Source organism: Dendrobates tinctorius, unplaced genomic scaffold (assembly GCF_039654945.1).
Source record: "Dendrobates tinctorius isolate UK_male_01 unplaced genomic scaffold, ASM3965494v1 ptg000020l, whole genome shotgun sequence".
NCBI classification, from domain to species: Eukaryota; Metazoa; Chordata; class Amphibia; order Anura; family Dendrobatidae; genus Dendrobates; species Dendrobates tinctorius.
The window spans coordinates 24,002,976-24,024,990 of NW_027361688.1; the positions used below are offsets into that span (position 1 = coordinate 24,002,976).

The following is a 22,015-nucleotide window of genomic DNA, read 5'->3' on the forward strand; positions in this document are numbered from 1 at the left end:
CAACATCGAGTTTACAGGAGAAAAAAAGAGGCATTCAAAGAAAAGAACACAGTCCCTACAGTCAAACATGGCAGAGGTTCCCTGATGTTTTGGGGTTGCTTTGCTGCCTCTGGCACTGGACTGCTTGACCGTGTGCATGGCATTATGAAGTCTGAAGACTACCAACAAATTTTGCAGCATAATGTAGGGCCCAGTGTGAGAAAGCTGGGTCTCCCTCAGAGGTATTAGGTCTTCCAGCAGGACAATGACCCAAAACACACTTCAAAAATCACTAGAAAATGGTTTGAGAGAAAGCACTGGAGACTTCTAAGGTGGCCAGCAATGAGTCCAGACCTGAATCCCATAGAACACCTGTGGAGAGATCTAAAAATGGCAGTTTGGAGAAGGCACCCTTCAAATATCAGGGACCTGGAGCAGTTTGCCAAAGAAGAATGGTCTAAAATTCCAGCAGAGCATTGTAAGAAACTCATTGATGGTTACCGAAAGCGGTTGGTCACAGTTATTTTGGCTAAAGGTTGTGCAACCAAGTATTAGGCTGAGGGTGCCAATACTTTTGTCTGGTCCATTTTTGGAGTTTTGTGTGAAATGATCAATGTTTTGCTTTTTGCTTCATTTTCTTTTGTTTGTTTTTTTCATTTAAAACAAATTAAATGAAGATAATACCAAAGAATTTGTGTTTGCAATCATTTTCAGGAAGAAACTGAGTATTATCTGACAAAATTGCAGGGGTGTCAATACTTTTGGCCACAACTGTATGTAATCAAGAGCATGATGGATCGTCACAAGCCATCAAACAAAGAAAAAATGCTTAAAGTTTTGCGCCAGAAGCAGTGAGAAAGACTGGTGGAAAGCATGAAAGCTGGGATTAACAATCATGGCTATTTCACAAAATATTGATTTCTGAACTCTTCCTGAGTTAAAACATTAGTATTGTGGTTTCTAAATGATTATGAACTTGTTTTCTTAGCATTATTATATTTGAGGTCTGCAAGCACTGCATTTTTTTGTTCTTTTGACCATTTCTCATTTTCTGAAAATACAAAATTTAGTGCAGACAGTATATTTACATACACACACTGGCGGTATATCTACATACACACACTGACGGTATACCTACATACACTGACGGCATACCTACATACACACACTGACGGCATATCTACATACACACACTGACGGCATATCTACATACACACACTGACGGCATATCTACATACACACACTGACGGCATATCTACATACACACACTGACGGCATCTCTACATACACACACTGACGGCATATCTACATACACACACTGACGGCATATCTACATACACACACTGACGGCATATCTACATACACACACTGACGGCACATCTACATACACACACTGACGGCACATCTACATACACACACTGACGGCACACCTACATACACACACTGACGGCACACCTACATACACACACTGACGGCACACCTACATACACACACTGACGGCACACCTACATACACACACTGACGGCACACCTACATACACACACTGACGGCACACCTACATACACACACTGACGGCACACCTACATACACACACTGACGGCACATCTACATACACACACTGACGGCACATCTACATACACACACTGACGGCACATCTACATACACACACTGACGGCACATCTACATACACACACTGACGGCACATCTACATACACACACTGACGGCATATCTACATACACACTGACGGCATATCTACATACACACACTGACGGCATATCTACATACACACACTGACGGCATATCTACATACACACATGGACAGTATATATAGATACATACACGGACGGTATACCTACAGAATACTACAAATAGAACTGAAGGATTTTGGTGCACAATCCGTGGATAAATCCACAATAAGCATATACAAGTCAAAATTCATGCATGTGAATGGGGTTTCTGCAAAACCATTCATATACAATGGAAAATGATAGCAGAAATTTCAGTTTTACAGTTCTTATCCATAGTTTCTGTTCACATTTCCTTATGGTGACATATGGAATGTGAAAGAAGATGTAAAATGTTCCCAGAGGATCCATACACCAACTGTATACACCAACTTTTGGCATATACTGGGTGAGTAATGCATCATCATTCCCTTCTAATTTACGGTCTACTGACTTTCCTAAGTTTTTGGTAAATTTTGGGTTCTTTCATTTAGAAAATGGGTATAACAAATCCCTAAAGTTTTCAAGAGGGCGGTTTTTTGTTTTATCGCTTTAGTTTTTTTTTTTCTTTTTTATATATTTTTACTTTTTAGTCTACTTAGGAGATTGGAACCTAACTATATATTCCTGTATAGTGTAACTGATCTTTTCTTATGTATCCAATATTCTTCGCATGATCGCAAATGATTGACAACGGCTTTAACAGCTGCGAGCGGAGCTAGCTCAGATTGCTGCTATTACAGACAGATGTGGGCTGTGTAAAAGAGTCAGCGCCTGCCCTCTTTGGAGAGCTCTCAGCTCCAGAGTTCAGTCTCTATACACCGCATACAACACCTATACCGAAATGTTTGTCAGAGGTTGTGAAGTAGTTTTTTTTTTTTTTTTTATAATTATTGATCTTCAGGAGCACACCGGACCTCAGCCTCCCAACTTTCTGCTTGCTAGGGAATGGTGCAGCTATGATGACAGTCCAGGTTGGTGGGATGGTTGAGTTGTGGTGTCGAACTGCTTGCTCTCCCAATGCTGCTGGTAGAAGCAGCTTTTCTTCTGCAGCATCGGAGGAGCACAGGGGGCACTGAAGCTGGTTGCAACCAGTAATCTTCAGAGCAGCACTTACAAGCTCTATAGCAAATTGCTTGCAAGCATTGCCCTCCTTACCTACAAAGCAGACACCAGCTGATAGATTGCCAAGTTAAAGCCAAATATATGTGCATGCATTAACCACTGGAAATTATGGATAGGTAGATTTTTTAAATCTATAAAAATACCAAATAAGCTGGATGAATGACTTACTTTGGGTGCCGGATATCTGGAAGAGATCTGTTCAGTGAGATTCTATCACTGACGTAGATATTGAATCCATTCTCACGGTAGGCTTGTTCCACGCGATCTGCATCTGTCATTGGGAAAGGTTTCCCCTGCTCACCATTTCCTAAGGATGGTTTATATTCATTATAAAGCAATCCACAAAATAAACATACAGCAAATCAAAGCATGAGAATCACGCCCATCTACATAAAGCCCGAGCCAAGGACCATGCGGCCTCATGGAACGGACGTCACAAGGTCAATCTGCTGTTCCTTTGCACTTAATAGGCAATGCCAAAGTGTGAAGCAACCCACCCCCAGTGACGCCCAGTTGAACGGTATGGGAAAGATAAAATAAACTTCACACTTGCTATTTTATGGGGATTGCAAGTATTTCCAAAAATAGATTTTTAGAAGAATGTTTTAAAGTCTATAAAACTGATTTTATGTGACTCTTGAAAAGATTTTGCGTAATTGCAAAATTAGAATATGTAATACAAAAATAAAAGCAACACTTTTCCATACCAAAATGGGTGCAAAATCTCCAAGGTACTCACCAAAAAGCCACACACACTGCTAAAAAAAATAAATAAAACAGAACTATTCCAGTTGCAAGTCTTTATTCATTACATAGTGGAATTTGTTGAGAACAGTTAAACAGAAAAATGATCAATGTAAAGCAAAATTAATATCCCATGGAGGTCTGGATTTGGAATGATACTCAAAATCAAAGTGGAAAATCAAATTACAGGCTGATCCAACTTCAGTGGAAATGCCACAAGACAAAGAAATGATGCTCAGTAGTGTGTGTGGCCTCCACGTGCCTGTATGGCCTCCTCATGAGGATGCAGATGTTCTCCTGAGGGATCTCCTCACAGACCTGGACTAAAGCATCCGCCAACTCCTGGACAGTCTGTGGTACAACGTGGTGTTGCTGCATGGAGCGAGACAGGACGTCCCAGATGTGCTCGATTGGATTCAAGTCTGGAGAACGGGCAGGCCAATCCATAGCATCAATGCCTTCATCATGCAGGAGCTGCTGACACGCTTCAGCCAGGAGGCCTAGCACTGCAGCTGCATATGGTCTCATATTGGGTCTGAGGATCTCATCCTGGTACATAATGGCAGTCAGCGTACCTCTGGCTAGCACATGGAGGGCTGTGTGGCCCTCCAACGAAATGCCTCCCCACACTATTACTGACCTACTGCCAAACCGGTCATGTTGGAGGAGGCTGCAGGCAGCAGAACATTCTCCAAGGCGTCTCCAAACTGTGTTAAATCTGTCACGTAAGCATTGTGAACCTGCTCTCATCCGTGAAGAGCACAGGGCATCAATATCAAACCTGCCAATCTTGGTGTTCTCTGCAAACGCCAATCGCTCTGCACGGTGGTGGTTTGTAAGCACAACACCCACTTGTGGACGTTGGGCCCTCATACCATCCTCATGGAGTGTTTCTGACAGTTTGAGCAGAAACATGGATGATAGTATCCTGCTGGAGGTCATTTTGCATTACTCTGGCAGTGCTCCTCCTGTTCCCCCTTGCACAAAGGAGGAGGTAGTGGTCTTGCTGCTGGGCTGTTGCCCTCCTACGGCCCTCTCCACATCTCTTGGTGAACTGGCCTGTTTCCTGGTATCTGTTCCATGCTCTGGACACTACACTGACAGACACAGCTACCCTTCCTGCCACAGCTCTCATTGATGTGTCATCCTCGATGAGCTCTACTACCTGAGCAATTTCTGTGGGTTTCTAGACAACGCCTCATGCTACTGTACCTCTAGGGGTGAGAGCAATGACAAACTGTAAAAGTGACCAGAACAACAGCCAAAACGGACCAAAAATGATGAGAACAGAGAAATGGTCTGTGGTCACCCCCTGCAGAACCACTCCTTTATATGGGTTGTCTTAATAATTGCCTATTATTTCTACCTGTTGTTTGTTCCATCTGCACAACAGCAGGAGAAATTGATTCACAGTTAGTGTTGCTTCATAACTGGACAGGCTGAATTCACTGAAGTGTGATTGACTTGGAGTTAAATTGTGTTGTTGAAGTGTTCCCTTTATTTTTTGAGGTGTGTGTATATACTTTTTTCTGTAGAGAAGATTTTTGGAAAGAACCTCAGAAACTTTGCACACATCTCACATATATGCACACGTACTGTATATACAGTCATGGCCAAAAGTATTGACACCCCTGCAATTCTGTCAGATAATATTCAGTTTCTTCCTGAAAATGATTGCAAACACAAATTCTTTGGTATTATTATCTTCATTTAATTTGTCTTAAATGAAAAAACACAAAAGAGAAAAACATTGATCATTTTACACAAAACTCCAAAAATGGGCCGGACAAAAGTATTGGCACCCTCAGCCTAATACTTGGTTGCACAACCTTTAGCCAAAATAAATGCGACCAACCGCTTCCGGTAGCCATCAATGAGTTTCTTACAATGCTCTGCTGGAATTTTAGACCATTCTTCTTTGGCAAACTACTCCAGGTCCCTGATATTTGAAGGGTGCCTTCTCCAAACTGCCATTTTTAGATTTCTCCACAGGTGTTCTATGGGATTCAGGTCTGAACTCATTGCTGGCCACCTTAGAAGTCTCCAGTGCTTTCTCTCAAACCATTTTCTAATGCTTTTTGAAGTGTGTTTTGGGTTGTTGTCCTGCTGGAAGACCCATGACCTCTGAGGGAGACCCAGCTTTCTCACACTGGGCCATAAATTATGCTGCAAAATTTGTTGGTAGTCCTCTGACTTCATAATGCCATGCACACGGTCAAGCAGTCCAGTGCCAGAGGCAGCAAAGCAACCCCAAAACATCAGGGAACCTCCGCCATGTTTGACTGTAGGGACCGTGTACTTTTCTTTGAATGCCTCTTTTTTCTCCTGTAAACTCTATGTTGATGCTTTTGCCCTAAAAGCTCTACTTTTGTCTCATCTGACCAGAGAACATTCTTCCAAAATGTTTTAGGCTTTTTCAGGTAAGTTTTGGCAAACTCCAGACTGGCTTTTTTATGTCTCGGGGTAAGAAGTGGGTCTCCTACCATACAGTCCCTTTTCATTCAGATGCCGACAGATAGTACGGGTTGACACCGTTGTACCCTCGGACTGCAGGGCAGCTTGAACTTGTTTGGATGTTAGTGGAGGTTCTTTATCCAACATCCGCACAATCTTGCATTGAAATCTCTTGTCAATTTTTCTTTTCCGGCCACATCTAGGGAGGTTAGCCACAGTGCCATGGGCTTTAAACTTCTTGATGACACTGCGCACGGTAGACACAGGAACATTCAGGTCTTTGGAGATGGACTTGTAGCCTTGAGATCGCTCATGCTTCCTCACAATTTGGTTTCTCAAGTCCTCAGACAGTTCTTTGGTCTTCTTTCTTTTCTCCATGCTCAATATGGTACACACAAGGACACAGGACAGAGGTTGAGTCAACTTTAATCCATGTCAACTGACTGCAAGTGTGATTTAGTTATTGCCAACACCTGTTAGATGCCACAGGTAAGTTATAGGTGCTGTTAATTACACAAATTAGAGAAGCATCACATGATTTTTCGAACAGTGCCAATACTTTTGTCCACCCTTTTTGCTATGTTTGGTGTGGAATTATATCCAATTTGGCTTTAGGACAATTCTTTTTGTGTTTTTTCATTTAAGACAAATTAATTGAAGATAATAATACCAAAGAATTTGTGTTTGCAATCATTTTCAGGAAGAAACTGAGTATTATATGACAGAATTGCAGGGGTGTCAATACTTTTGGCCATGCCTGTATATATAAAAAGGAAAAAATAAATATATGTGCATTATAAATTATATATATATATATATATATATATATATATATATATATATATATATATATATATATATATATATATAATTAAAAAATAAAAAAATAAAAATTGTATTTATGTGTGTGTGTTAGATAGATATATACATGCTCATTGGAACCTTCAGCAGTTTACAAATTTTCCTGTAACCAATGCCATCAGTGTGTTTTGCAACAATAAGGTTGCCAAGTTCTTGAGACAGCTCACTGGATTTACTCATCATGAGATATTTAATGGTTTACACTGGTTACACTGGCTGCCAATTCATTACAGGGTACAATTCAAAGTACTTGTTCTCACCCACAAAGCTCTCCACAGTGCGGCACCCCCTTACATCTCCTCCCTCATTTCTGTCTATCGGCCTAACCGACCGCTGCGCTCTGCAAATGACTTTCGACTAACCTCTGCCCTAATCCGTACCTCCCACTCCCGACTCCAAGACTTCTCCCGTGCTGCGCCAATCCTCTGGAATGCTCTACCCCAAAATATTAGGACCATCCACAATTTGCATAGTTTTAGGCGCTCGCTCAAAACACATTTGTTCAGAGCGGCCTATCACATTCAGTAATCAAAGTCATGTTTGTGTGTGTGTAGCCCATTCACTATCTCCATCTAACCCCCACCCCCTGAAGATGGCTGGACCGTCATTGTAAATACATCATTGTAAATACAAACCTGTGCTTTGTATCCCCCCCACCTCATTGTAGATTGTAAGCTCCACGAGCAGGGTCGTCTTATTTCGCTTTAATTATTGTATTGTTAACGTTGTTACTTATGACTGTTGTGTTTGAAACTGTTCAACTGTAAAGCGCTGCGGAATATGTTGGCGCTATATAAATAAAGATTATTATTATTATTATTATGGTTTAACCCATTTTTATATATATGTATATACTGTACATGACTTTTTTCTAATTTTCTAAAAAGGTGGGCCGAGTTAACTTTTTGTGTTGGTAATTGGTAAGCGCTGAAGAGATGGTAGTTCCCGACTATTGCGCAGTGAACAAAAATACATCACAATTACATGATGATGTCCAATAGTAAACGATAACAGATGAGGAAGGACTCTGCTTCGTACCTAATCGATCGTGCTCTCTTCTCATGTAATCATAGTCGTGCCAGTCCTTCTTCCCCGGCCCTTTGTCATTGACATATTCATCTTTATGCCTGATAAGCGGCACCTATAAATGAGATGAAGACAAATGTTCAGGATTTTCATATTTACCATGAGAAAATGCTCGATGCACATGCACTTATTCAGCAGAGCAAAGGAAATGTTTCTTTTCCAGACACAAAAGCTTCCAGAGTCTGAAGAGAGTCCTAGGGGCGGAGCTCTCCAATGTAAAGAATCCCTAATACAGTCAAATTAAAGTCCGCATAAAAAGAAAAAGATAATAAAATTGTACATTGAAACTTCTTACATCTCCTTAATCTCATCCCATTCTTTAGTAAGGTTATCCAGGATCATAAAAAAAAAGTCTGATTTTGTCCAAAAGCAGTGCCCCACCTGTCCGCAGGCCGTGTGATGTGCTGAACTGCAGCCTCACTTTCTGATAGGTGTGGGGCGGTTTCTGGAAGGGAGCGGTCATGTTTTACCAATCCTGGACAAAAGCCCGATCCCTCGCCTACTGCTTTGCCCAAAAGTGAATGACAGTTTACCAAATCTTACCAGTCCACCTGCGTAAAAATTGTGCACGGATCTGTCTGCAAAACATTCATTTTTTCCGCGTCACTTTTTCCAAGTGGAATTTGCCTGAAAAAAATGACCCTAAATGTCATTCTTCATTGCAGGTTCTAGAATTTAGTTCATGAACCAGGAAGCGCAGGATGAACACCGCTATAGTGTTTGAAACTCTGCTGTGGGAGGACATATAGGAGATACAGAAGTAAGGTGGTTCAATTCCATTCCTTCTCTAAATTCTCGAGTCACAGTGGATCACAGAGCTAAATAAATATCTCCGTGGTCGGCGTACGTTTAGCCTGACCGGTGACAGCCCCCCTGCCCCCGAGATGTTTACATCAATTAGACAGTGAAAACGAACATCACTGCTATGAGATTCCACTGTGAAGCTAATTAAGGTGAAGTGCTAATATACCGGATATATGTAATGGCGGAGAAAACACATCACATCCAATTACACCAATATAGACATTTATAGCTAATAAAGAAAAAATAAAACCGTAATAACTGCAACGTCTCGTCGAGGGCTGCGCTCACTTATATCCATTCTACGTCTAAAAAGTGATAATTACAAGAGGCAGATAAAATCCGAAAATAAATATCTATCAAAGGAAGGAGCACGTTCAACTGAGACGATTCGAGAATAGTGGCCTCCCTACAATCTGCGGCTCTGCAGCGGTAACCCTAGACATCTCCGACTCTGGAAGACTTCGATCACCCATGTATTACATGGTTGCCCTTGGGCACGGCTATAGAGATACCAGATGTACAGGTAACAGATGTAGCAAAAGGGAAAAAAATATACCAACAATATAGAAAATAAAAATTGTATTAAAAACACAACACGTTTCGACAGTATCCAGCCTTCCTCAGGTGTATGGGGGTTTCGCTAGAACAGAAACCTATTCTTGGGAAACCTGCTGAATCATAGCTGTATATGAGCCCAGTACCAACCTCCAGACACCTGAGGAAGGCTGGATAGAGTAGAAACGCATTGTGTTTTTAATAAAGTGTTTATTTTTTTGTATATTTTGTTCCTTTCGTTACATCTACTACCGCGGGAGTGCCCTACACCTGGTACCTCTACCAATCACCACCCACTACTGGAACTTGCATAAATTTCCAGTTGCACACCAGGCCGGCTGCACCTACTGGATTAATTTCACATCTTTGGAGCTGTGCTCGCAACTTGTTTTAATCCTTACTAATTTACTAAGTGCAGAAAACCCCGTTTTATTTCCCCCTCCCCAAGGGAAAATCCGCTATTCCTTTTATAAACATGGCTATAGATAGAGGAATAACTGCAGGAAAAAAAAAAAAGTGTGATCACACTATGATTGACTGATCGTCGAGCGAGGGGTGTGGCCTTGGAAGGGGTGGTCCTCCTAAGGCGGGAAGCAATCACGTGACACATATCCGCTTATCTGTATGATTCCAGTATCCATAAATGATCACTTCATGGAAAATTTACACCCCTTCCTATCCTACAGAGAATATTTTTTCACTGCCATGTAGTCCACTAGCAGTATGATTTCCGCTTTATTCTCATGTGCTGCTTTCGCGACTTTTTTTTTAAGCAAAGATTCTTTTATCAAAAAAAAACAAAAAACTAATATTTAACAGCAAATTGAAAAAAAATGACAAAAATAAAAAAAACACACAAAAAAACTATTGCATCCTAAGCTTGGAACGGTTCAGTTAGGAAATGTTATCTATAACATTTAATGCGGTGGTTAAAGGGGTTGTCCAGGTTCGAGAACAAAGTCGGCAGACTGGTGAGTCATGACAGAATGCAGTTCACACTCCGTCATGATTCCTCGGTATTGCCGGAGCGAGCGGTGAATTTTTTTTGCAAATTTGCATACACGCGGTCACATGCCGACTAGACTCACTTGGTTTCTCTCAATAGCATTGAATTGTGAGAAGCTGAACAAGTTTAGTTGGCATGTGACTTATGGTCATGTAATTTTTCACTTGCACTGGCTATACCGGGGAGTCAATCAAATTTGAAGTAATTGAAAATCTATAGCAGCTTATGAAAAATGTATTACTCTGTGTAACGAAAAATTGGAACAAAGAATGACAAAGCCTCGACTGATCAATGCTGGCAGGTCAGAAATATTCTCTAGAAATCGTAAAGAGGCAGCTGCCCCGCCACGGTAAATCCAAGATACACTTTAGATGAAAGTTGGCCGAAACCAATGATTTTTGACCATCTGTTGTGTATGGGGGCCTCCAGTCTCTCCCCCGACAGATAATATTGGGGGTAGAGGGGTATCAGGCAGTTGGTATTTCAAAGCCTGAACTTTTAGTTTTTGGTGAGGACAAGCAGTTTTCAGAGGTAGTTGCCTGCCGATTGCCATCTCATGGGTACAGCCAGCTTTAGCGGTTTGGTTGGTAGATCCAATGGATTCCAGTGTCTCCACACCATCTAATAACCCTTTGGCTGATCGCTATTCCCACCGACACTCTGAGCTCGGATTGGTCTCAAAGATTCAAAGTGGAATAGCTCCGAGAAATGAGTGATCTGACCATTCTTCTGGTGTTTTCCATTTGGTAGACGCTCTGTGCTTTACAATACAAATCAATGGAAAAGCTCAAAAGACGGCCAGATGTTGTTTTGGTGCATTTTGCGATCGCTTTTGCTTTATAAAAAAAAAAAAGCTAACGGTTTCTTCATTATTCAAGAGTGAAAAAAACATGACAGTAAAATAAAAGACTTCATAAAATCCATGGGAAAACAGTCAGAAAAAAAGCTCAGCAAATGACCGAAAAACGACACAAAAGACGCTTCAGGAACAAAAAAATTTCCAAAATTTCTTTAAGAAGTGTCTCTTGCTTGAAAAACTCATAAGGTTCCCAGAGTTTAAAAGACGTCTTGTACACATAGCCCCAGAAACAATTTTGGATAGTTTTTTTTTTTCCTGGAGTCTTTTATGGAGCTTTTGGATTTGGTCAGTGCCGATTTTGAAGCGTTTTCCACCAGGAGACAAAGAAGGGACATGAACAATCTATTCTACAGCCGAGTGTTTGTCAAAACCTAAAGTGGAAGAAAAAAAAAAGACTCAAAATACTGAACATCTGAACAGCAAGGTGGTTTTGTAACTGAAATGAATAGTAAGAGTTTTTTTTTATTTAAGCTATTTTTTCAGGCATCTAGTCGTAAAAAATCCCTAAGAGTACAAATACATTTATTTCACAAGAGAAAAAGGTCAGGCTTAATATCACCTGGCCAAAAACACTAGAATTATATACCGGGAAAAGGGGGCTATATAGAGGTATGCAGGAACAAAACCAGAAAAAAAAACTGCCAGAAGACAGTTGCCATGCACTATTAATTAGGCTAGATTTTATTCCTGTAGTTTTCAGTCACTTTTTTAGTTTTTTTTTTTTAAGTTAAAAAATACCCGAGTCCTATCTCTCACATACATATAAAGAGAGGGGGAGCTGAGTGCTTGGTTTTAGCCCCCTCAAGTAAAACCCTCGATAGCCCGTCATTGCTTTTTCCATGAGGATACCACCCAAAAAAGTAGTTCATCTGCAGAGGAACCCAATATTTCTGCAGCCCAAATTCTTTCTTAGTAGTTCTTCTGCAGCCCAAATTCCTAGCAGTTCTTCTGCAGCCCACATTCCTAGTAGTTCTTCTACAGCCCACATTCCTAGTAGTTCTTCTGCAGCCCACATTCCTAGTAGTTCTTCTGCAACCCACATTCCTAGTAGTTCTTCTGCAGCCCACATTCCTAGTAGTTCTTCTGCAGCCCACATTCCTAGTAGTTCTTCTGCAGCCCAAATTCCTAGTAGTTCTTCTGCACTCTAAGCTCCTAGTAGTTCTTCTGCAGCCCAAATTCCTAGTAGTTCTTCTGCAGCCCAAATTCCTAGTAGTTCTTCTGCAGCCCAAATTCCTAGTAGTTCTTCTGCAGCCCAAATTCCTAGTAGTTCTTCTGCAGCCCAAATTCCTAGTAGTTCTTCTGCAGCCCAAATTCCTAGCAGTTCTTCTGAACTCTAAGCTCCTAGTAGTTCTTCTGCAGCCCAAATTCCTAGTAATTCTTCTGCAGTCCAAACTCCTAGTAGTTCTTCTGCAGCCCAAACTCCTAGTAGTTCTTCAGCAGATATATAACAGCAAGTAAGATAAAATATAACTTTTAATACATAACTTAAAAAATCAATCCTAAGGTGTCACCAATTAGTGATTAAAATAAGATGCCCATACATTGGGTGATCCCCAAGGGATAATTAAATACACCCATAAAGCATCAGATAGGAATATAGAATGCAGTTAGTGTAACAACCAAAAAGCAATCTATATATATTGGATACAGCATAAAAAACAGCAAAATGCCATAGCCAAATGCACTCATATGTTTATATACTGACTAGACCAAAAAAAAGGGGGGAGAGGTTTCTTTTTTTTTTTTTTTTTTTTGGTCTAGCCAGTATATAAACATATGAGTGCATTTGGCTATGGCATTTTGCTGTTTTTTATGCTGTATCCAATATATATAGATTGCTTTTTGGTTGTTCCACTAACTGCATTCTATATTCCTATCTGATGCTTTATGGGTGTATTTAATTATCCCTTGGGGATCACCCAATGTATGGGCATCTTATTTTAATCACTAATTGGTGACACCTTAGGATTGATTTTTTAAGTTATGTATTAAAAGTTATATTTTATCTTACTTGCTGTTATATATCATACATTATTGGGTGAGAATTTATTGTCAAATTCTTGATTACTATTGGCATCTTTGCTGTATATTTATTTAGTTCTTCAGCAGCCCAAATTCCTAGTAGTTCTTCAGCAGCCCAAATTCCTAGTAGTTCTTCTGCAGCCCAAATTCCTAGTAGTTCTTCTGCAGCCCAAATTCCTAGTAGTTCTTCTGCAGCCCAAATTCCTAGTAGTTCTTCTGCAGCCCAAATTCCTAGTAGTTCTTCTGCAGCCCAAATTCCTAGTAGTTCTTCTGCAGCCCAAATTCCTAGTAGTTCTTCTGCAGCCCAAATTCCTAGTAGTTCTTCTGCAGCCCAAATTCCTAGTAGTTCTTCTGCAGCCCAAATTCCTAGTAGTTCTTCTGCAGCCCAAATTCCTAGTAGTTCTTCTGCAGCCCAAATTCCTAGTAGTTCTTCTGCAGCCCAAATTCCTAGTAGTTCTTCTGAAGCCCAAATTCCTAGTAGTTCTTCTGCAGCCCAAATTCCTAGTAGTTCTTCTGCAGCCCAAATTCCTAGTAGTTCTTCTGCAGTCCAAATTCCTAGTAGTTCTTCTGCAGTCCAAATTCCTAGTAGTTCTTCTGCAGCCCAAATTCCTAGTTCTTCTGCAGCCCAAATTCCTAGTAGTTCTTCTGCAGCCCAAATTCCTAGTAGTTCTTCTGCAGTCCAAATTCCTAGTAGTTCTTCTGCAGCCCAAATTCCTAGTAGTTCTTCTGCAGCCCAAATCCCTAGTAGTTCTTCTACAGCCCAAATTCCTAGTAGTTCTTCTACAGCCCAAATCCCTAGTAGTTCTTCTACAGCCCAAATTCCTAGTAGTTCTTCTGCAGCCCAAATTCCTAGTAGTTCTTCTGCAGCCCAAATTCCTAGTAGTTCTTCTGCAGTCCAAATTCCTAGTAGTTCTTCTGCAGCCTAAATTTGTAGCAGTACTGCACCCTAAGCTCCTATTAGTTCTTCTGCACCCTAAGCTCCTAGTAGTTCTTCTGCACCCTAAGCTCCTAGTAGTTCTTCTGCACCCTAAGCTCCTAGTAGTTCTTCTGCACCCTAAGCTCCTAGTAGTTCTTCTGCACCCTAAGCTCCTAGTAGTTCTTCTGCACCCTAAGCTCCTAGTAGTTCTTCTGCACCCTAAGCTCCTAGTAGTTCTTCTGCAACCCAAATCCCTAGTAGTTCTTCTGCAACCCAAATCCCTAGTAGTTCTTCTGCAGCCCAAATCCCTAGTAGTTCTTCTGCAGCCCAAATTCCTAGTAGTTCTTCTGCAGCCCAAATTCCTAGTAGTTCTTCTGCAGCCCAAATTCCTAGTAGTTCTTCTGCAGCCCAAATTCCTAGTAGTTCTTCTGCAGCCCAAATTCCTAGTAGTTCTTCTGCAGCCCAAATTCCTAGTAGTTCTTCTGCAGCCCAAATTCCTAGTAGTTCTTCTGCAGCCCAAATTCCTAGTAGTTCTTCTGAAGCCCAAATTCCTAGTAGTTCTTCTGCAGCCCAAATTCCTAGTAGTTCTTCTGCAGCCCAAATTCCTAGTAGTTCTTCTGCAGTCCAAATTCCTAGTAGTTCTTCTGCAGTCCAAATTCCTAGTAGTTCTTCTGCAGCCCAAATTCCTAGTTCTTCTGCAGCCCAAATTCCTAGTAGTTCTTCTGCAGCCCAAATTCCTAGTAGTTCTTCTGCAGCCCAAATTCCTAGTAGTTCTTCTGCAGCCCAAATTCCTAGTAGTTCTTCTGCAGTCCAAATTCCTAGTAGTTCTTCTGCAGCCCAAATTCCTAGTAGTTCTTCTGCAGCCCAAATCCCTAGTAGTTCTTCTACAGCCCAAATTCCTAGTAGTTCTTCTACAGCCCAAATTCCTAGTAGTTCTTCTGCAGCCCAAATTCCTAGTAGTTCTTCTGCAGCCCAAATTCCTAGTAGTTTTTCTGCAGTCCAAATTCCTAGTAGTTCTTCTGCAGCCTAAATTTGTAGCAGTACTGCACCCTAAGCTCCTATTAGTTCTTCTGCACCCTAAGCTCCTAGTAGTTCTTCTGCACCCTAAGCTCCTAGTAGTTCTTCTGCACCCTAAGCTCCTAGTAGTTCTTCTGCACCCTAAGCTCCTAGTAGTTCTTCTGCACCCTAAGCTCCTAGTAGTTCTTCTGCACCCTAAGCTCCTAGTAGTTCTTCTGCACCCTAAGCTCCTAGTAGTTCTTCTGCAACCCAAATCCCTAGTAGTTCTTCTGCAGCCCAAATTCCTAGTAGTTCTTCTGCAGCCCAAATTTCTAGCAGGTCTTCTGCAGCCCAGATTCTCTCTAACCAGTAGCAAAGTGGATGAGATGTCCCAGGACAAAGTCCTCTTTCCAAGGGTCCACATCAGGGGCATGACCTGTGCGCTCCCTTGCTATTATTTTAGGTGCCATTCAAGCGCAAACAGACCTAAAGCCAAGGAGATAAATGTCTTGTACTTATTTTATGTACAGATCTGTCTTGCCTTTCTTCTCAGGTCCCAGTAACCTACGCTGCCATCTCCCAACCTTCCATGGTCAAGGGTCATGGTAATGCATATAGATGAGGGCCGACGAGAAGTTGATGCTTCGGCTTCCCGCAGGAGCACTACAGGACACAGCAGGCAGCTTTAAATCCAGAAAGTGTACATAAAGATGAGGATCTGAGTGGGCCGAATAAGGGGAGGAAGATAAACACCCTCACCTGCTCCTTGCAGCTGCAAATAACAAGATCCTCATTCTAAGCACCATTTGAAATTCATGACGCTTTCCGACACGGCTCCCAGCGGTAACCATGGAGTTTAGTGTGGTATTGTGTCTTACACAAGCGGCACAGTGTTCCCGTCAGACTGCGGGAAGCTCCAGACCATGACAAAAGTCACTGTCTCCCATCACTGCTATATATAGCCAGCCATTTACTAATCCTCAATTATACGCGGATCACACCTATCATGGGGACGAGTGTATCCGAAGCATTAGGGCGTCATTTGGGGATGCGGTTAGGATTAATTACTGGAAATGAAAACCTAACGATGCATTTAACAACGCTTATTGTCCCCTAAGGAGAAGTGGCACCGCAGGGAGGAAAGACAAATACAGCCTGGAGCCACGGCGGCATTTATGGATGCCACAAATAGTCTTGTCCCATTACCAAACATGTCCTGAAAAATCATCCATTTTGCATCATGAAAAATTAGCAATTTTTAATTTGTACAGAACATCACAATTGTTGACATCCATTTTGAACCCCTGTCCGGGAGAGTGAGCATGGAGTGCATCCATACAAGGCGGATGCCAGCTGTGTTATCCAGCCAGCACCCGCTTCCAACAACAGAACAGGCTGCTCTTTAAAAGGTTTTTTTTTTTATAATCGATGACATAGGATAGGCCATGAATATCAGATTATTTATGCACAGGAAAGGGTATAAAGGTTTTATTCGTGGAGGGGTCTAACCTCCAAGGACCCACGCAGATCAGTAAAAAGAAGGGGTTTTTCATGGTTTACCTCTTACTCAAGGATCCCTTCATTGAGATGTCCCAGACGGTAGACCCTCATCAGTAAAACACTGAGACTGATCACAGAGAATCCACCAATGACCAGCAGTTTCATGTGGGAAAATACAGCAGAAAGTGATTAATTTCCCTGCAGCGCCTCCACAGGAAATGAGATGCATTACACAGTTCTCAATGGAACTACGTGCAGAGCTTTACAAAACGAGACATACTTTGTAGCCACTGTGGCTAATAGATTTGGTTCCTGATAGTGAGAAACAATTTTGTTAAACCATAATTCCCAAACAGGGTATTTAAAATGGGTTTTTGAAACCTCAAAACCCTTTAAAGGAAGACCGATCACTTCCCATATATATGTATTTTTTTAACTCGGTGTAAAATGCCGCTTTTCTTCTGAATCCAGCGTTGTTTTTCTTTTGTTCCTGCTCCTCTCCGTTCCCGAGATACGGCCCCTTCTTCCCTGTATGTAAATCTAGTTGATTTTGGCAACTGGGTGTGGTCCTAGGGAAGATGCCCACACCCACTTGGCAAGGAGACCAGATATATATACAGAAAAAAAAGGGGACCATATCTCAGGAATGGAGGGGCGCACAAACACACGAAAAACAACGCCGGATTCAGAACAGCGGCATTTACACTAGATTAAAAAAAAAAACATATATGGGAAGTGACGGGTCATATTTAAGACCAGGATAGGGTGTCTTTCATATAGGAACTACACATGCCCGACTCCCATTCACAATATTATAAAACAAAATTAAATGCACGGTCCAAACCTTCCAGGAACTTAATAAGTGATCGGCACAAGATATATTGCAGTGAATAGTTAATGACGATAATATGCCAATTCTAATATATTCAGACTCGGAGAAGAATATATCGACGTATGATTGACAGGCGAGTCGCTTCTCATATAGGAGTAACAGGTTTTATCTACAATTCATCTTTCGCTTGAGCTTTCAGAAAATGGTGGGAGATGTATTTTTAGAGATGGATTATAAATTTAGCTCATGTTCCAATATGAGAAGTCACAGTACACAAAACCAGATATCCTGTGGTTTTAGCTTAAAAACCCCAGCAGGGGTCGGTCGTTTTCTGCTGGTCATTTACGAGAGCTGTTCATAATACCCTGTGGTTAAAAACATGGACGCTGCAAGTTGTAAAGGCATTTCTCACTATTATTTGCAGGGTAAAGTCACCTCGTATCTGGTCTATTTATTGTTTGCTGGACTGTCTTCTGTGCGCCGAGATTTCTGTCACTAAAAACCAAATGCAGCATTTGGCCTTCCTAAGTATTTTAGTGGTTAATGCTTTTGTTTTTATTGTACGACTTACTACACTGGTCTAATGTTAATAATCATCTTCAAGGAGACTTACGAGGCGACATTCCTACATAGGGTTCACCCACAGATACAAAAGCTACATCAACATAACGACAGCTATTGTGCCTCAGTAAACAGTGCCACCCGCAAGCAGTGGCGGCAGAGTGCCCTCTCACAAGCAGTGGCGGCAGAGTGCCCACCCACAAGCAGTGGCGGCAGAGTGCCCACCCATAAGCAGTGGCGGCAGAGTGCCCTCCCACAAGCTGTGGCGGCAGAGTGCCCTCCCACAAGCTGTGGCGGCAGAGTGCCCTCCCACAAGCTGTGGCGGCAGAGTGCCCTCCCACAAGCTGTGGCGGCAGAGTGCCCTCCCACAAGCTGTGGCGGCAGAGTGCCCTCCCCACAAGCTGTGGCGGCAGAGTGCCCTCCCACAAGCTGTGGCGGCAGAGTGCCCTCCCACAAGCTGTGGCGGCAGAGTGCCCTCCCACAAGCTGTGGCGGCAGAGTGCCCTCCCACAAGCTGTGGCGGCAGAGTGCCCTCCCCACAAGCTGTGGCGGCAGAGTGCCCTCCCCACAAGCTGTGGCGGCAGAGTGCCCTCCCCACAAGCTGTGGCGGCAGAGTGCCCTCCCCACAAGCTGTGGCGGCAGAGTGCCCACCCACAAGCTGTGGCGGCAGAGTGCCCACCCACAAGCTGTGGCGGCAGAGTGCCCTCCCACAAGCTGTGGCGGCAGAGTGCCCTCCCACAAGCAATATCGAAGATTTGCAACAGTATCCAGCAATATCTGTAACTTTCAACAGAGAACAGATGTGAACAGGTGCAATCTAAGAGTAGCCATCTCAATAATCTCCATATATAACAAATAAACTCTGTAACCTGTGATCTTTTTTAAATAAATTACCTATCGCCCCCCCAAATTTTTTTTTTTTTTTTTTTTTTTATAAACTTCACGTTTACTCCAGTTCAATATATACGCATTTATACAGCTCGCATTAAACTGATTGTACAGACTCTATTTCTTCCACCAACACGTCATAATCGAGCATCGGGGGAACCTGGGAGGCTGGCAGAGTCTTACCTTTATGCAAGCCCCTTAGACAATGCATCCTCAAGTCAGTGCCGCTTCTGTGCCAGCTCCCTATTCACGTGTCAATAATGTGCATTCACCTGTGTAATAGTGCATGTATTGTTCGTAAAACTCGCTGCGGTCAGGCGTCCCCCAAGGAGGGATTGGAAAAAGTGCTGCTTGAAAAGCCTTGTGTGCGGTTACCTGTGACCACATTTGGAATTATATCGTGTGGAACAGCAAACTACATGTTTGATTTCAAAGATGGAGAGGAAAGCAGGCAAGCAGGCGAGCACACAAGCAAGATGAGGGATTAGTGGGGTTGCAAATTAATCAAATTGATCACCACAGGACAAGGGATAATTGACTTATCAATTGGGGGCCCACCAGTCACAACAAGCCGCAAATCCTACTAACTGCAGTCCGGACTGATCACACAGTCACACTTCCGTGTCATTAATGGTCTATGGGACTGATGGAGAAAGCTAAGTACACCACCATTGAATTCTGACTTCAACTAGGTTTAAGACCCTCATTGCACTGATTGGTGGGATCCCAACCAGCAAACTTATCACCTATTGTGTGGATTGGTGATGAAGGTCATTCACTCCTCTAAAATTCACAAAAAAAGTGAACGTTTTACCCTGAAAAGAAAATTTTACGTAAGTGATGTCATCCAGCTTTTCACACGCTGTATGGTAGTTCCACCTCTCATTCTGCCCATGTCATCCTTTAAGGGGCTGTCCGGCCTTAGGGTACAAGCCTGCAGTTTATCTATGTGACTGCCCACTTGTGAATCCCCACATTGAGCTCACAGCGTGCGGTCAGGAATCTCAGATGCTGAAGTCTGGGGCGACGGGCGTGTGGATGCAAGTATATGATTTGCATACATGTGGTCACGTGCCGACTAGACTTGCTCGCAATGCAAGTGATTAGAGTGAGGCCAGATAAGTCTAGTTGAAATGTGGCCAGAAGCAAATCATATACTTGTGGTCACATGACTGACCGCTCCCAGCGCCGGACAATCCTCAGCGGATTCACAGGTCTGCAGTCACACAGAGTGACTGCAGACTTATACCCCAAAGCCAGATCACTTCTTTAAAGGACAACCCACTTAACGACTCCACTGTACATCATAAAATTAAAAAAAAAAACTTCATATTTGCCTCCTGGACCAAGGCCTCATTGCATTGCTTTGTCAAGTGACCGCTGCAGTCAATCTATGGCAGCTGATTGGCTGCAGCCTTTACTACTCCAGCAGAGTGGATTTTCAGTTGTGATCAGCCACTGATTGTCTGCAGCGGTCACATAACATAACATAGCCGATCAGCGGAAGTTTAACGCTGCCCTTACACATCCAGACATTGGATAAAAAAAATAAAAGGTACGGCGGCACATGCCATTTTGCCAAAATAGATAAAATGGTAATGTTCACTTGTCAATTTATACATTTCCAAGCGAAACAATAGAGGAATAGTAAAATGCAAAGTTAGAAAAAAAAAAACAGATGCTCCAGAATTGTTATTTGTTGAAATATCAGGACAGAAATAATAATTCAACTTCGGCCCTTACATTTCTGGAAATCTGCTAAGAACTCTGGCTACCAATCTGTGGCCCACGACCATCTCCCGCTGATAAGATGATTACCAGTTATTGCGAGTCATCAGGATGCGGTGAAAATGAAAAAAAGACTTTATGAATGCAGCAAAGTCAAAATCCTTTAATTCCTCATCGGTTAACATGGAAAATCTGATAATCTGGCACTTGTTTATTCAGCACAGAATAGCAGTATAATGTGGAAAATCACGCAAAAGAGTTTACGGGGTCAAACGCAAATGGGAGTGGTAAGTAAGCGGCTGGCAGACATCTGTGATCTCCCAAGAGAACCAAGGATAAGGCATGTTGAAATCCAACATGCCCAAGTTTTCTATCACCCCCCCAACATCAGTGATAATCTGCCACCGATCAGTTTATACATTTTCAATAACTGGTCAAGCATGAATATATTTTCAAATGGGAATGCCAAGTATGCCACGTTACAAATTATTATGCAAATTGGATTTCAGTATTATAAAGATGTAATTTTATGTTTTTCACATATACTCATGGACGTTATTGTGTCTCAGGGTATCAATCTCAAACACCTGTGATTAGTTTGCCAGGTGAGCCCAATTAAATGGAAAACTAAAGGAAGACATTCCACATTATTAAGCAGCCACATGTTTCAAGCAATACAGAAAGAAAAAGGATCTCTCTGCTGCCTTGGTCAAGGTATGAAAACAGATATTTTCCCAAAAACTTGAGCGTGACCATCGTACGGTGAAGAGATTTGTAAGCGCGGCCTGGTTCGTGCAGATAAAGGCATAATGACGAAGGTTTCTGCCAGACAATTTTATCTCATTGAGGCTATGTGCACACGATGCAGATTTCCAGCAGATCCGCAGCAGATTTTACCGCGCAGAAACGCTGCATATCCGCATTGTGATGTACAGTAGCATGTAAATCAATTTAAAAAAAAAACGCTGTGCAGACGCTGCGCATTTTTCCGCGCAGTTTTCTTGTGGTACAAAATATGCAGCATGACACTTCTTTTGTGCGGTTTTCCACCTGCTCCATTTTCCAAATCCGCAGGGGGAAACCGCACAAAAACCGCACAAAAACCGAAAGAAAACCGCAAGAAAAATGGAAGAAATCCGCAGGAAAAATGCAGGACATTTGACCTGCGGATTTCTTCAATTCTGCGCGGAAAAATCCGCAGGGCAAAAAAGTACGTCTGCACTTAGCCTGAGAGAGAAACTGCTAAAATGCTATTACAAACAACAAGTATTTTAAGCTGCTGGTGCCTTTCATGCTAGCCAAGCATGAAAGTATTCTCAAAGGGAAGGAGAATGTAAGCAGCCCGCAAGCAGCCAGCAGACACCCCGGAGCTTTC

At 42.3% G+C, this 22,015-nt stretch overlaps 1 protein-coding gene across 2 annotated transcripts in view; it reads right to left on the reverse strand.

The window, feature by feature from the left end:
- The window catches only part of GALNT10 (polypeptide N-acetylgalactosaminyltransferase 10), a 155,915-nt gene that overhangs the window by 62,363 nt on the left and 71,537 nt on the right, over nucleotides 1–22,015 (reverse strand). For both annotated transcript variants that reach the window (XM_073567900.1, XM_073567901.1), the window contains exons 2-3: nucleotides 7,927–8,029; nucleotides 2,998–3,136 (exon numbers count right to left, since the gene is read on the reverse strand). In XM_073567900.1, the coding sequence (XP_073424001.1) occupies nucleotides 2,998–3,136; nucleotides 7,927–8,029 (242 nt within the window). The remainder of the gene's footprint in view (nucleotides 1–2,997; nucleotides 3,137–7,926; nucleotides 8,030–22,015) is intronic.